The sequence below is a fragment of the Misgurnus anguillicaudatus genome, chromosome 3 (genome assembly GCF_027580225.2).
Source record: "Misgurnus anguillicaudatus chromosome 3, ASM2758022v2, whole genome shotgun sequence".
In the NCBI taxonomy this organism is placed as follows: Eukaryota; Metazoa; Chordata; class Actinopteri; order Cypriniformes; family Cobitidae; genus Misgurnus; species Misgurnus anguillicaudatus.
The window spans coordinates 2,811,878-2,826,770 of NC_073339.2; the positions used below are offsets into that span (position 1 = coordinate 2,811,878).

General features: G+C 40.4%; 1 protein-coding gene across 1 annotated transcript in view; it reads left to right on the top strand.

Moving 5' to 3' along the window:
- Positions 1–14,893, top strand: part of LOC129443838 (uncharacterized) — a 35,617-nt gene that overhangs the window by 16,125 nt on the left and 4,599 nt on the right. Inside the window, exons 7-8 of the mRNA XM_073860060.1 lie at positions 12,618–13,337; positions 13,419–13,435. Coding sequence (XP_073716161.1) covers positions 12,618–13,337; positions 13,419–13,435 — 737 coding nt within the window. The remainder of the gene's footprint in view (positions 1–12,617; positions 13,338–13,418; positions 13,436–14,893) is intronic.

Below are 14,893 nucleotides of genomic sequence, written 5' to 3' on the forward strand. Positions count from 1 at the left end.
CGGATGAAGTGCAAACACTGATCACAATGATGGTGGTTTGTTGCAATTGAAACTCAATTGTGCTGTGAAATATTTTATCTCTCTCTTTCTCTCCATACTAAATGGTTGTGCTGTGGTTGGATAGTGCAGATAAAGGGGGCGGTATTACCTTATTCTGACATCACAATAAGGGCCAAATTACAATGACCTATTTTTCACATGCTTGCAGAAAATGGTTTACCAAAACTAAGTTATTGGGTTGATCTTTTTAACATTTTCTAGGTTGATAGAAGCACTGGGGACACAATTATAGCACTTAAACATGGAAAAAGTCTGATTTTCATAATATGTCCCCTTTAAGTAAATGTTTGATTAACTGTTGGGGAAAATATCTGATGTTTAACTTTTATATTAGATCTTTTCATTAAAGTAGATCTTAAAACTCTGTTTCAATGTCAAACAATATAAGAAAGAAAAAAACATGTATTGTGATTGACTTTGTGTGTGCTGAATCTATTAGTTTTACCAGTGATTTTAAGGTATAGATGTGGGGATTTTGTTTCTTAACCTTAAAAAAACTTTAACTGGATTTTTGTCAAAATTATTATTTGTAAAAGAGTCAGCAATGTTAAACAGACATTTGCATAAAGCATCCATATTTTTCACACTCATGTTGATTAGAGTATCCAAAACTTGAAAAGTGTTAAATTAAAGTAAGTGTAGAAGAGTTAAAAATATGCTTTTAAGTTGTGATTAGTCACGAGTCAACTCATGACAATCATGCGATCAAAGTCAATGAATAAAACAGACTTGTAAATTGTTAATGCTTTAATTTGAAAATAAATGTTTTCAATACATTTGAAATAAGGAAATGAACTTATTTTTTTTTAAATTGCACTTTTTTCACATTTAGTTGTACACTGCTATTTCAAATATGATCATAGTATATACGTGTTAATCATGCCTGGGCTTCACCTGTATCATTCTGTGGGTCAGGTTAAATGCACAGGTCATCTGTAGTATTTTGCAGTGATGTGGTTGGATAGTGCAGATTATCCCCCTCTGACATCACATGGAGAGCCAAATTTCAATGACCTATTTTTTCACATGCTTTAAGAGAATGGTTTACCAAAATTACATTACTGGTTTGATCTTTTTCACTTTTTCTAGGTTGATAGAAGCACTGACTGGGGACCCAATAATAGCACTTAAAAATAGAAAAAGTCAACTTTTCATGATATGTCCACTTTAATCTGAACTATCCAACCAAGGCACTGCCATTTAGTGCAGATAGAAAGAGAGAGAGAGATAGAGAGAAAATAAGAATTGACAGTAAAAATGAGTTTCAGTTGCAACAAACCACCATCTTTGCGATTGTAACGGGTCAAAGAATTACATATTTTTGCAACTTTTCATTTTCTATTTGTTTGTGTAAGTTTATTTCACCAAAATAATGTATTGTTCAGGTGTTTCATGGTAGTTCATAGATATTGGGAGAGTTAGTTGTGTGAGTGCGCCCCCTAGAGTGTTGGTTATATATGGAATTTTCGCGTTCTTTTCTCAGTCTGCATTCTACTCGACTGAGAGAGGTATGTGTTCATATCAGCACTATGTAAACTTGAAAATATACCTGTTAAAACTTTAGTTTCAGTGCACATGGTAACTCATAAGTGTATTTTATGATGAATGCACATACATTTATTCAAGATGTGTCTGAAACTTTGTTGTTTTTGAGAGTTTGAGAAATTGCTAACTTAGCTAGCCTCCTGGTTTGCCTAGCTGTATGTTAGTGATCATCATTCTATCCTCTTGTGGTGCAGCCCTCATGTTTAAGTTGTCTTTTTTTTATGTTAGGCTGATTCTAATCGAGGGTAGAATTTTGAACATTTGCTCTCTTTGAATTTGAACAGGTATGTACTCCCAATATCAATGTTAAAAAATATATGATGTGTTAAAAATATAATGTGTTCATTTAAAAAGTTTTCATGTATTGATGAATGTTTAATGGCACTTAAGAGCACAAACATAGAATGTGTACATGTTGCTTTATGCATAAATTTGGATACTAACTACTGAAAAGATTTTATTTCATGTTACATAATGTTAATGTAAAAGATAAAAACCCAGAATATAACAGGAATAACATGCAATATGACACATACATATACACCAACTAATGCAATGTTTATTTTCTATAATTCTTTTATATTTTATTTCTTTGATTTTTGAATGTGATTAAATTGAGTCTGCATTCTACTCACTGAGAGAGGCTGATTCTAATCGAGGGTAGAATTTTGAACATTTGCTCTCTTTGAATTTGAACAGTGAGCCTTCTACTTGACTGAGAGAGTTTGTACATAATAAAGTGCCTTGAGGAACGTCAGTGTCATGTCTTCAGTGCACCAGAACACAACGCAGTAGTCGGCAACGTGCAGACGAAGCCGGCTACATTGGTGCCGTGACCCGGATATCTTCGCTTCAGATCATCGCCAGGGTGATCGCCGGTGGTTACTGTGACGAGTAGGAACCTCCTGGGGATTTTTGACAAATATAAGGGCAAATGTTAATGTGTAAATTGTAGCTCTTAATTGCTTCTATCTCTCCTATCTATATCATTTTACTTTTTTTTTTTTTCATACCATATTCACATGTTCTGGTGATTCACATATTGTTATCATAGTCTACCACATTACAACTTTTTTTTGAAAATGACTGATGGTAGGGATGCGCAGACCCCACGGAGTATTGAAGATGTTGCAGGGGTAAGCCTAGGGAGGGGCAGGTTTATGAGTAGGGTGGAGAGCACGCCTCTTAGAGGTGCTGGTATACTAGGCAGACCTGTACTCTCATCCACACGCTTACGCACTGATTAATATTCACCCACACCACACATGCATAGATTAAGAGATGCTCCAGAAATTGCGAGCAGTATTAGTTAAGTGTGATGTCCTGCATTCTCATACAACAGCAAAGATGAACATTCTCCAAACCAGGCAATGTCTAGTACAGATGTGAGTTCCGCAGACCTAGTGAATCTCATAACACAATTAGCTCATTATATAGGAGAGAACATTGCTAGCCAATTGCAGAGATCTGTTGGTGGTGGAGGTAGTCAAACCACTCCCACACCTAGCTTGAACTTAGGATATGGGCAGTCTGACTTGAACATGACAGGAGTAAAGTTAGTTATGAAGACAGATGTCAAAGAGCCGCCGTACTTCAGGGGTGATGGAACAGACAAACACACAGTACATGAGTGGGAAGAGATTATGAGCATTTACCTGAATAAGAGGGGTGTACACCCGCAAGAGTACTCCCAGGAGATAATGTCAAGACTAATGGGAAAGGCTAGGGACATTGTTAAAGTTACCCTGCGCAGCATGCCATCACTGCAGCCAGCTGAGAACTCCAAGCTTGTCTTTGATATTCTAAAACAACATTTCAGTGAGTTGACCTACTCCTCTATGCCCTTAGCAGATTTCTATAACACACTTCCTCTGGTTGGAGAAAGTCCAATGGACTATTGGATACGCTTGAACAAGGCCGTGGATGTTGCGGATGAGTGTCTGAGAAGGCAGGGGCGAAACATTGAGGACCCCTCTCATGAAGTCACAATGATGTTGGTGAAACACTGCCCTGACCCCGCTCTTGCAAGCATCCTAAAGTGCAAAACAGCTGAAAAATGGACCGCAAATGAGATTCAGGAACACCTCGTTGAACATCAAAGAGAAGCCAGGACAATGTCTCAAGCCAAACCTTATCGGCCAAAGAACGTTGGTGCACATGCTCAGACATTAGTGACAGAGGCAGTCACTGCTGAAAACTCGACAGACCTTACTGGCTACCCAAAGGCAATGGGGCTTCCATCCTCTCCTCAGACTGAGAGCGTCTGCATCCAGTCTCTCATTGGCTTGCTGAACCGTGTGCTAGAGCAGACGACACACACAACAGCAGTCGTGCCACAGAGCAGGGAGCCAGCAGCCATTGTTCCGAGTAGATGTAGAGTCTGTCAGTCTGTTGAACACTCAACTACCGCACACTGTAGACAGGCAAACCTCTGTATGGGCTGTTACAAGCCTGGCCACTGGAAGAGAGAGTGCCAACAACGCCGGCCAAGAATTAACACCCAGCCACAGGTAGCGCACCCACCGCCTAACCCTGAGCAAGGTGGAGCCAGTTTAAACTAGATAGCTCACATACGGAAAGGGGATGTGTGAGCATTAAAGAGTCAACCCTTGAAGAAAGTGAAGAATTAGAGGAGATGTATGTCAATGTCTGTAAAACAATGTCTGAAAATTGCACAGTAATCGTTCAGAATATTCACACAGTCGAGACGTTCAGTGAGTTATTTCATGCACCAGTGACAGTTAATGGCCATGCTCAGTTGCAAGGGCTCCTCGATACAGGCTCAATGGCCTGCACAATAAGTGAAGAGGCAGAACAGAGACTACTATTGGATAGTGTCTTAACCCCACAGCAGGAACTCCCACAGCGCATTATCCTTGTTGGCTGCGGAGGAGTGCAGGTGAGCCCTAAGTGTATGTATGACATGGAACTAAGCTTGTATGGGATAAAGTGCATGGTCCCAGTTTTAGTGGTCACTGGTCAGAAGGACGACATAATAGTAGGCACCAACATGCTGAAACACGTGCTGCATCAGCTGAAGAACGAGAACAGTTATTGGACACTTATCTCAAGCAACACAAAAGGGTCTTCAGATGGTGAACATTTTTTAGAAATGATGACAAGTCTCACGAGGTGGAGGGGTGAAGATGTCCCAGAGAAAGTAGGGACAGTGAAGCTAACTCAGGCGGTGACTCTCCTCCCCAAACAAGAGTATCTGCTGTGGGGAAGACTGCCAAGTAATGTGCCAAAGTCACCTGGGAGCACAGTTATGGTGGAGCCTACAACCTCCAGGTGTGCACCTCGGGGCATCATGGTGGGAAGAGTGGTAACACCACTGTGGGGAGATGGCTGGACTCCCATGAAAATCACTAATATCTCAGATAAACCACTCACACTGAGAAAGAACAGCAAGCTTGCGGATGTCTCTACTTGTATTGCAGCTGAAGACCTCACGCTGTTCCAGGGTTCCTGTCAGAGTGACACTGGTTCTGTTAGAGCGACTCATGTGAAACAGAACGACAGCGGTGACCTGAAAGACAGGTTGCAGAAGTGTGGTCTGGGAAATGTTGACATTGACCATTGTGAAGCGAGCCCCTCCACCAAGCTCCAACTTGTGACATTGTTGGAGAAATATCAGGATGTATTCTCAAAGCATCATCTTGACTGTGGAGAAGCCAAAGGCTTTGCACATAGGATCCGCCTCACTGACGACCGCCCCTTTCGTCTTCCATATCGCAGAGTGCCGCCAGCCCATTATCAAAAGCTGCGCCAAGTTCTTACCGAGATGGAAGAGCAGGGAATCATACGGAAATCAATGAGTGAATATGCTTCCCCACTCGTGATGGTTTGGAAGAAAAATGGCGATCTTCGTATATGCACAGACTTTCGATGGCTGAATGCAAGAACCATCAAGGATGCTCATCCTTTGCCACATCAATCGGACTGCTTGGCCGCCCTCGGCGGTAATGCTGTCTTCAGCACCATGGACCTTACGTCTGGTTTTTATAACTTGCCTATGCATGAGGAGGACAAAAAGTATACCGCCTTTACAACACCACTAGGCCTACATGAGTATAACAGAATGCCGCAGGGGCTTTGCAACAGTCCAGCGTCCTTCATGAGGATGATGCTGAGTATCTTTGGTGATCTTAATTTCAGCAGTCTCTTGTGTTATCTAGATGATCTTTTGATTTTTGCCCCCGACGAACAACAGGCACTCAGCAGATTGGAAGTTGTTTTCCAGAGGCTGCGGGAGCACAACCTGAAGTTGAGTCCGAAAAAGTGCCATCTGATGCGGAGGTCTGTGAAGTTCCTCGGACATGTCATTGACAGTGACGGTGTTGCTGTTGACCCGGAAAAGGTTGAGGTCATCACCAAAATGTCTAAGAGAGACTTGATGGAAGACGATGGCTTCACCCCTTCAGTCCACAGAGTGAAGTCATTCCTGGGAATGGTATTTTATTATCAACACTACATACCAAATTGCTCTTCCATCGCAAAACCCCTGTTTGCCCTTACAGCTGGCCAGAAACGGAGAGGAAAGACAGGGAAGAACAGTCAGAATCCAGGAGTCTATAGAAAGCTCAAACCTGCGGATTGGACCCTTGACTGCGAATCCGCTTTCAACGGTCTTAAGGAGAAGCTCCTGAATTGTGTGGTCCTTAGCCATCCAGACTTTTCTAAGCCCTTGGTTCTGTCCATTGATGCATCTCTTGACGGCCTTGGGGCAGTACTGTCCCAGATACCAGAAGGAGAAACAAAGGCACGCCCGATCGCCTTTGCCAGCAAGACCCTCACTGGTTCACAAAAGAGGTATCCTGCCCACCGACTGGAGTTCCTGGCGCTCAAATGGAGTATTTGTGAAAAATTTAGCCACTGGTTGAAGGGCCATACTTTTACAGTGTGGACCGACAATAATCCTTTGACTTATATAATGACAAAACCAAAACTTGACGCTTGCGAACAGAGGTGGGTGGCAAAGCTTTCCCCATACACCTTCAGCATCAAACACATTCCTGGGGTAAAGAACATCGTGGCAGATGCTCTAAGTAGAGATCCTTTTGCTAAATCAGTGAGCCAAAGGTTGATCAGTGAGCCATATGAAAGTCTTTTGGCAGAGGCAGAGGGAACTAAGGAGGAGAAAGTCCAGGATCTCTTCCGGCGTAAGACCCAGTGTCTTCAGGCACACGATGAAGGGTGCTCTGTAACTATGGACACTACTCAAGACAGGCTGGCTGGCAGTCAAGAACCCTCTCATGTAAAATCTGCTTGTGAAGCTCATGTAGATTGGGAAAGGGGAGCAGAGATAAGAGCAACACAGTTTCTCAATGCTCTTCCACAGACGGTGCCCCCAGAACAAGAAACATTTCCAGCCCTCTGCATCAGCGAGCTAAGGCACAGCCAGGAAACTGACTCAGTTATCAGGGAGGTCCTGCCACTCATTCAGAGGGGTGAGCCACCATCTAGGCGAGGGAGAAGTAGGTTAGCTCTTCAGGCCCAGACACTGTGCAAGCAGTGGCATCATCTAAAAGTTCAGGAAGGAGTCCTATACAGGGTAACCAAAGACCCATTAAGTAGAGAGAAGAGGTATCAGTTTGTGCTGCCTGCTAGCTTAAAGGCCAAGGCTCTCGCTGGCGTGCATGACCTCGCTGGGCATCAAGGGCAGGCTAGAACAGCACACCTCGCCCGACAGCGTTTCTACTGGCCGCAAATGGGAAGAGACATCAAAGAATATGTGAAATGCTGCCAACGCTGCATACTTGCAAAGACCCCTGAACCAGCTGCCCGAGCCCCCTTGGAGAGCATTCACACTTCGGCACCCATGGAACTGGTGTGCATTGATTTTTGGAGTGCTGAGGACTGTAAGCAAAGATCTGTTGATGTTTTAGTCATAACAGACCACTTTACAAAATTGGCTCATGCATTTCCCTGCATCAACCAAACTGCAAAGCAAATAGCAAAGAAGTTATGGGATAATGTATTCTGCATCTACGGTTTCCCAGAGCGAATACATTCTGACCAGGGGGCCAATTTTGAAAGTAAACTCATAGCCGAACTTCTCAGCCTCACAGGAATTAAAAAAACACACACAACAGCATACCATCCCATGGGGAATGGGCAAACTGAAAGGTTCAATAGGACGCTTGGCAGTATGTTACGTGCCCTACCCCTGACAGCTAAACAACACTGGGTCCAACAGATACAGACTTTGACTTTCGCCTATAATGCCACCACTCATGAAACAACTGGATATCCTCCATTCTATTTGATGTATGGTCGAGTCCCCAGACTCCCGGTAGATATGGTCTTCAAACAAGTCTTGAAGGATCCAGTCGTGGTGAATTATAAAACGTATGCAGAGAAATTGATGGCAAACCTCCATGTGGCTGCCGGCATAGCTCAGCAGCATGCGAGGAAAGAACAGCAACATCAAGCTGATGGCTACAACAAGAGAGTACGTGGAACCCACTTGAACGTTGGTGACCGAGTTTTGCTAGCTAATAAAGCAGAGAGAGGGAAGAGAAAGTTAGCGGATAAGTGGGAGCCCACGATGTATACCATCATAGACCGAGACCCTCAGACTCATGTGTACAAAGTCAGAGATGAGAGTGGGAAAACCAAAGTTGTTCATCGGAATTTGATGTTGGATGTGAGCTTCTTGCCTGTGCCAGAACTGAGCAGGGAGGAGATGAATGAAGCTGCCTCAGATGTGGCCAGTGAGTTTCAGCCTCCTTCTGTTGATGCCTTGAGTGGTCTAGCAGTAGATGCTTCTGAGGACCCTACAAGCTTGTGGTTAAACACATCCTCCAATGCTGAGTTTGAGTCTGAGAGAGAAGCTGATGAGTCTGAAGGGGAGAGTGAGATACCCCACTCTCTGTCCAGAAAGTCTGTTCAACTGACACCCACGAGAGCCCAATCTAAAGAGGTTAGAGGCCAAGGGGAAAATAAATACTCACCTGTGAGAGGCTTGTCGGATACCAGTGAACCCCCTAACTTGCAAATGAATGACACTGACTCCGTTGCCCCAATTGATGTTCCTGATTTAGATGAAACAGAGTCCTCGAATGTCACCTCCCCTGTTACAATGACTGATAGTCAGATGCCCTCACAAGCACAAGGGTTTGACAGACAGGTTGTCAGGACACGTACTGGCAGGGTTGTTAAGGCAGTCAATCGCTTGATAGAGAACATGGTTCAAAAACCACTCACTAAGGGTTTTGTAAAAGGGGCCAATAAAAGGTCACTGTCTTTACTTTCTTTATTTTAAAATTTTTTTTCATTAAGATTTCGATATTTTCTTTATAACCAGTAGCATTACTTGAGTCATGAGATGTTCATATTGGAGGGAAAGTGTTCCAAGATCTCATATGGTGTAAAAGGCATCATATTCACTAGAAGGGGCAGTAGCCTGATCAACTGCTGTTTTCTTTGAACTTACTTTGTAAGTAGCTTATACGCTGTGTAAGGGAAATGGAGTCCCAGGGCTATCTTGAACTGAGTGAACAAGAGTTTTGTTCTGTAATTTTTTTGACACCCTCTACTTGCAAAGGATTTTGGTGAAATTAAAGAGGGGTGAATGTAACGGGTCAAAGAATTAAATATTTTTGCAACTTTTCATTTTCTATTTGTTTGTGTAAGTTTATTTCACCAAAATAATGTATTGTTCAGGTGTTTCATGGTAGTTCATAGATATTGGGAGAGTTAGTTGTGTGAGTGCGCCCCCTAGAGTGTTGGTTATATATGGAATTTTCGCGTTCTTTTCTCAGTCTGCATTCTACTCGACTGAGAGAGGTATGTGTTCATATCAGCACTATGTAAACTTGAAAATATACCTGTTAAAACTTTAGTTTCAGTGCACATGGTAACTCATACGTGTATTTTATGATGAATGCACATACATTTAATCAAGATGTGTCTGGAACTTTGCTGTTTTTGAGAGTTTGAGAAATTGCTAACTTAGCTAGCCTCCTGGTTTGCCTAGCTGTATGTTAGTGATCATCATTCTATCCTCTTGTGGTGCAGCCCTCATGTTTAAGTTGTCTTTTTTTTATGTTAGGCTGATTCTAATCGAGGGTAGAATTTTGAACATTTGCTCTCTTTGAATTTGAACAGGTATGTACTCCCAATATCAATGTTAAAAAATATATGATGTGTTAAAAATATAATGTGTTCATTTAAAAAGTTTTCATGTATTGATTAATGTTTAATGGCACTAAAGAGCACGAACATAAAATATGTACATGTTGCTTTATGCATATTATTGGATACTAATTATTGAAAAGATGTTTTATTTCATGTTGCATAAAGTTAATGTAGAAGATAAAAACCCAGAATATAACAGGAATAACATGCAATATGACACATACATATACACCAACTGATGTAATGTTTATTTTCTATAATTCTTTTATATTTTATTTCTTTGATTTTTGAATGTGATTAAATTCAGTCTGCATTCTACTCGACTGAGAGAGGCTGATTCTAATCGAGGGTAGAATTTTGAACATTTGCTCTCTTTGAATTTGAACAGTGAGCCTTCTACTTGACTGAGAGAGTTTGTACATAATAAAGTGCCTTGAGGAACGTCAGTGTCCTGTCTTCAGTGCACCAGAACACAACGCAGTAGTCGGCAACGTGCAGACGAAGCCGGCTACACGATCAGTGTTTGAATTTAATCTGCTCATTTGCATTTTAATTTGCAATGTTTTGCTCAGACCTACAAAATGGGAATTTTAACATGCTATAATAAATATCTGTCGTGTATTTTAAACTAAAACTTCACATATGTACTCTGGGAGTGGGGACATCAAAGACTTTCACAAAAATCTCATAATATGACCCCTTTAAAGTGTTTAATCTGTGTGGATTTGCATCATTTCTAATTACATTTTTACAAATTGGTATTTAATCTGTTTGTTAACGTGATTAAAAGTTAATCTAATTTTAGTGTTTAAATTATTTCTTATAGTGTATGGAAAACATTGAAAGTTTTTTTTTCTGAAAATTTGAAGGTGCAAAGGGTCTCCAAAATAAATCTTGCCTAGCTCTGCATACGCCTGAAAGTTTTAGGATTTTTTTTTAAGAATTAAGATTATCTACTTCTGGGGAACAATGACAAAGTTTTCACGGTAGGTGGCGACATATACACACTGAATGAAAAGCGCCAAGACACGAGAAGAAGATCAGTTCACGTCACAATGAACCCTTAAAGCGTAACTAAACCCCTGGTCAGAGCCTGACTCCACCCACTGGCAATATTTGAAAAATGCTAGAAAAGTGGGCAGATCCCAACAGAGATAGAGGGGACGAACTAAGCTCGTAACAAGTGTGTGGTGAGATCGTAACAAGGGCGTGGTAAGCTTAAACCTGCTTACGTCACGAGTCATTTTTTGGACCCAACATCCAATAGGAAAATTCAACTGCAGTAGCCACCGTTCAACCTGAAGAGGGCAGCACTAAGACGTTTTTACACCAAATATTACAGTATTGAAACACTTTATATCCAAATGTCAAAAAACTTACTAAAATCAATGAACAGCACTAATAAACCATCATTCTTACAGATCAGTAACTAAAAAAAGTTGGATAAGGGTTTAGTTACTCTTTAATGTTGTGTTTGTGCTCTTCGTCTTTTATGTGATTAATGTTTGTAAGTGTTATCTCTCCAGGGTAAGCGAAGTTTTTATTATTGTTACTTACATCTTGCAGAGCAGACATGTTCAAATGTGTCTATGGCATATTTTTGGAAACGTATCAGAGGCAAGCAGACCAGCAAAATAATAGATCTTAACGCAGACATCAAATAGACGTCTCTGAGATGTATGTGTGCTATTAGGGTTTCAGGAGGTGCCAGTAGTAGGGGCTTGTTGTGGCGCTAAGGAGACAGAGACCTGCGCTTTCATCCATTCATGAAAAAAGTTATTTAAATTTATTTAAGACAAATATTGTGCTTATTTCATGTTCTTAAAAACCAAAGTGCATAAACTCAAAGTAATGCCAACATATAAAAGAAGCATGCACAGTAAGTTACCAATCTTTTAAAACGACTGCAAGTTAAGAATAAATAATATAATTGTTTAAAATAGTGTAATATTAAAGTGAAATGCGAATTTAGCTGTTTTTTGTATGTGTGCTATTAGTAGTCTGCTATTTTTATTACAAAAATGTTCAAATCGTCTGATTAAACATCTACAGAGCTTCTGGTTTCTGTCTGTAATGAAGAAGAAGACAAGACATCAATAAATCTGCTGGACTCTGGGATGGAGCTGAAACAAGAAATCAAAGAAGAACAAACAGATAAAGAGGATTTGATTTATTCAAGTATGTCGACTGAATATTTACACACTAAATGAACTAAAGAAAAGTTTGAAAAAAAGCTTTTTTAGCATTTTGGGCAATACATTTTAAATATAAGATATAAACTTTATTGCATTATTTATTTATTTATTTATTTATTAAGAAAAGTGACACATCAAATTTTAACCCCCACTTAAAATGGGGGGGTGACAGTTAAGGTGTTAAAGGGGTTACACAAACAATCATTATTGTGTATCATTGTAGTTTCAGAAGTGGTCTGTGACTAGTTAACTTGTGCGGCAAAGTAAACGAGTTGGGTCAGCTTACTTTTTGGGTGATTTTCCACTGGGTACAGTACGTAGTACCTGATACTTTTTTAGTACCACCTCGGTTGGACACAATATTATCCCTCCCACTCTGAAGTGGTACTAAACTCAATGGAAAAGCTAACAGAGCCAAAGTAAAGTGAGCTGACATGACCTGACCCGTGTGGTACTATGCAATGGAAAAGCTCCATTATACTTGCCATATCGATCATAATTAATTTCTCTGTTCTTTTTAGACCTGATGAAGGTGAAGGAGGAAAGTGCGGATGAAATTGAGGAGAAACCTCATCATTATAAACCTGAAGAAGAATCTCTGAGCTGCTTGAAGACTGAGAAGATTTTTTCAGATGAAGATTCTTGTACGTGCTCTCGGTGTGGAATAATCTTCAGTTGTAAGTCTGACCTTAATGTGCACATGCAAATTCACACTGCGGAAAAGTGTTATGGATGTGATGAGTGTGGAAAGAGCTTCTCTTGTAACTTCAACCTTAATGCGCACAAGAGAATTCACACTGGAGAGAAACCTTTCACATGTGACGAGTGTGGAAAGAGCTTCGGTCACAACTCCAGCCTTAAGGTGCACAGGAGAATTCACACCGGAGAAAAGCCTTACAGTTGTGATGAATGTGGAAATAGCTTTGTTTATAAGTCCACCCTTAATATGCACAAAATAAGTCACACTGGAGAAAAACCTTACAGGTGTGATCAATGTGGACAAAGCTTCGTTCAAAAGTCCAACCTTCTTGTACACACAAAAATTCACACTGGAATAAAGTCTTACTGTTGTGATGAGTGTGGAAAGAGGTTCATTCAAAAGTCCAGCCTTCGTGTACACAAAAAAATTCACACTGGATTAAAGTCGTACTGTTGTGCTGAGTGTGGAAAAAGCTTTATTCAAAAGTCCAGCCTTGGTGTACACGTGCGAATTCACTCTGGAATAAGGCCTTACTGTTGTGACCAGTGTGGAAAGAGTTTCACTCAAAAGTCCAACCTTGGTACACACATGCGAATTCACGCTGGAATTAAGCCTTACAGATGTGATGAGTGTGGACAGACCTTCACCCATAAGTCAAGCATTGCTCTGCACAGGAGAATTCACACTGGAGAATAGCAGATCCTATCAATCCATCCATTCATCTATCTACTGTGACTTGCAAAGCAAGATTTTGTGTCGTATTGTATCTATGCTAGTTTTGTCAAACAAGGAAGTGTGAGGGGGAACGGATAGTGTTCTTGACTGACATGCGGCCATATTGGGTTCGAATCTGGAGTGAAGTCTCCTTGTCTACATTGTTGTAATAGTTATTTAAAGATCTTATTTATTGTTGTCTGTCTGTGAATCCTTGATGTTCAAGTCCACTAAAGTCTTGTCATTTTATATATATATATATATACCCAGATAGCATGCAACCATTGAAACAATGTTAAAAATCGTTGATTTGTCAATGGTAGAAACATTGAATCAATATCACGTTTGCACCCTCAATTAATGTTGAAAAATATTGAAATTTCTACAAATCGCCATTATGTTGTGATCGGTGTTTGCTTTGGTTGGGTCCTTGACTCTTGTGTTTTAATGGTAAGTTTTCTTTGGGTGCTAAAGCAGTGTTTTAAAATACATCTGCTATTGCAAAGAAAACAAAGCTCTAAAGTTATCAAGTAGTTTAATTCTTGTAGATATACCTAAATAATATCAACGAAATACTGTTTAAGATGTGTAAGAAATGGATATTAAAGTGCTAGTTGGAAACAGTGTCAGGTCTGTTATGTTGAGAATTATAAAAACACATTAAGAAGATTAAACTACTGAATCTATCTCTGACATCATGAATCAGTCTATGAATCTCATCAATGGTGACGATCAACAAAAGAAAGCTTCATGCTGCAATGCATGCTGGGTATCACCGTAGTACTAAACGAATTCATGAATCCCAGCATGCATTGCTGTTGATCGTTTTATCTTAATTTGTTTGATGATTGTCACCATTGTTGAGATTTGTAGGATGAGTAATGATGTCTGAATGTGTCAGCAATTTTTTTGTCTCGTCACAGTGTATTTACAAACCAAAACAATTATAATTGTCAAAAATGGATCAACATAATCATGTAAAGCAGCTTAATTTTATATCATTTCAACATCTTCAAAAAAAGCAATCAGTTTCAACTTAACTTTGAAACACATCTTTCTTTACCAATGCACATGTGTTTCTTCATAAACACATACAAACACAAAAAAAGAAAATAACAAAAATAACTTAGTTAATGTCAAGAGTCAATGACCCAACTGGGGCAAACACTGATCACAATAATGGTAATTTCAATATTTTTTCAATATTAAAGGGAAACCAGGCAAGTCTGCGTAATATTTCTCTACGAGCTCCCCCTAGTGTCTGAAAGTAAATGCTTTCAAACACACTGTCATAAAAACGAACTGTTGTCCCTCCCCCCTCGGAACCAAGTTTATCAGCTTATTTCCAATCCAGTTATGTTTCCCTTCAGTCAAGGGTTTTCGATGCTTCTTCCCCGGCTCTGCCATTTGCAACAATCGCTAGCCGTGTTTAGCTCGCCTGCCTCTGTGTTTGCCGTAAAGTGATACTGCTTCTCGCGATATCTGAGACTTTGCGAGACTGAAGGACACCGGGTCGGATACAGCGAAGTTGCAAGTG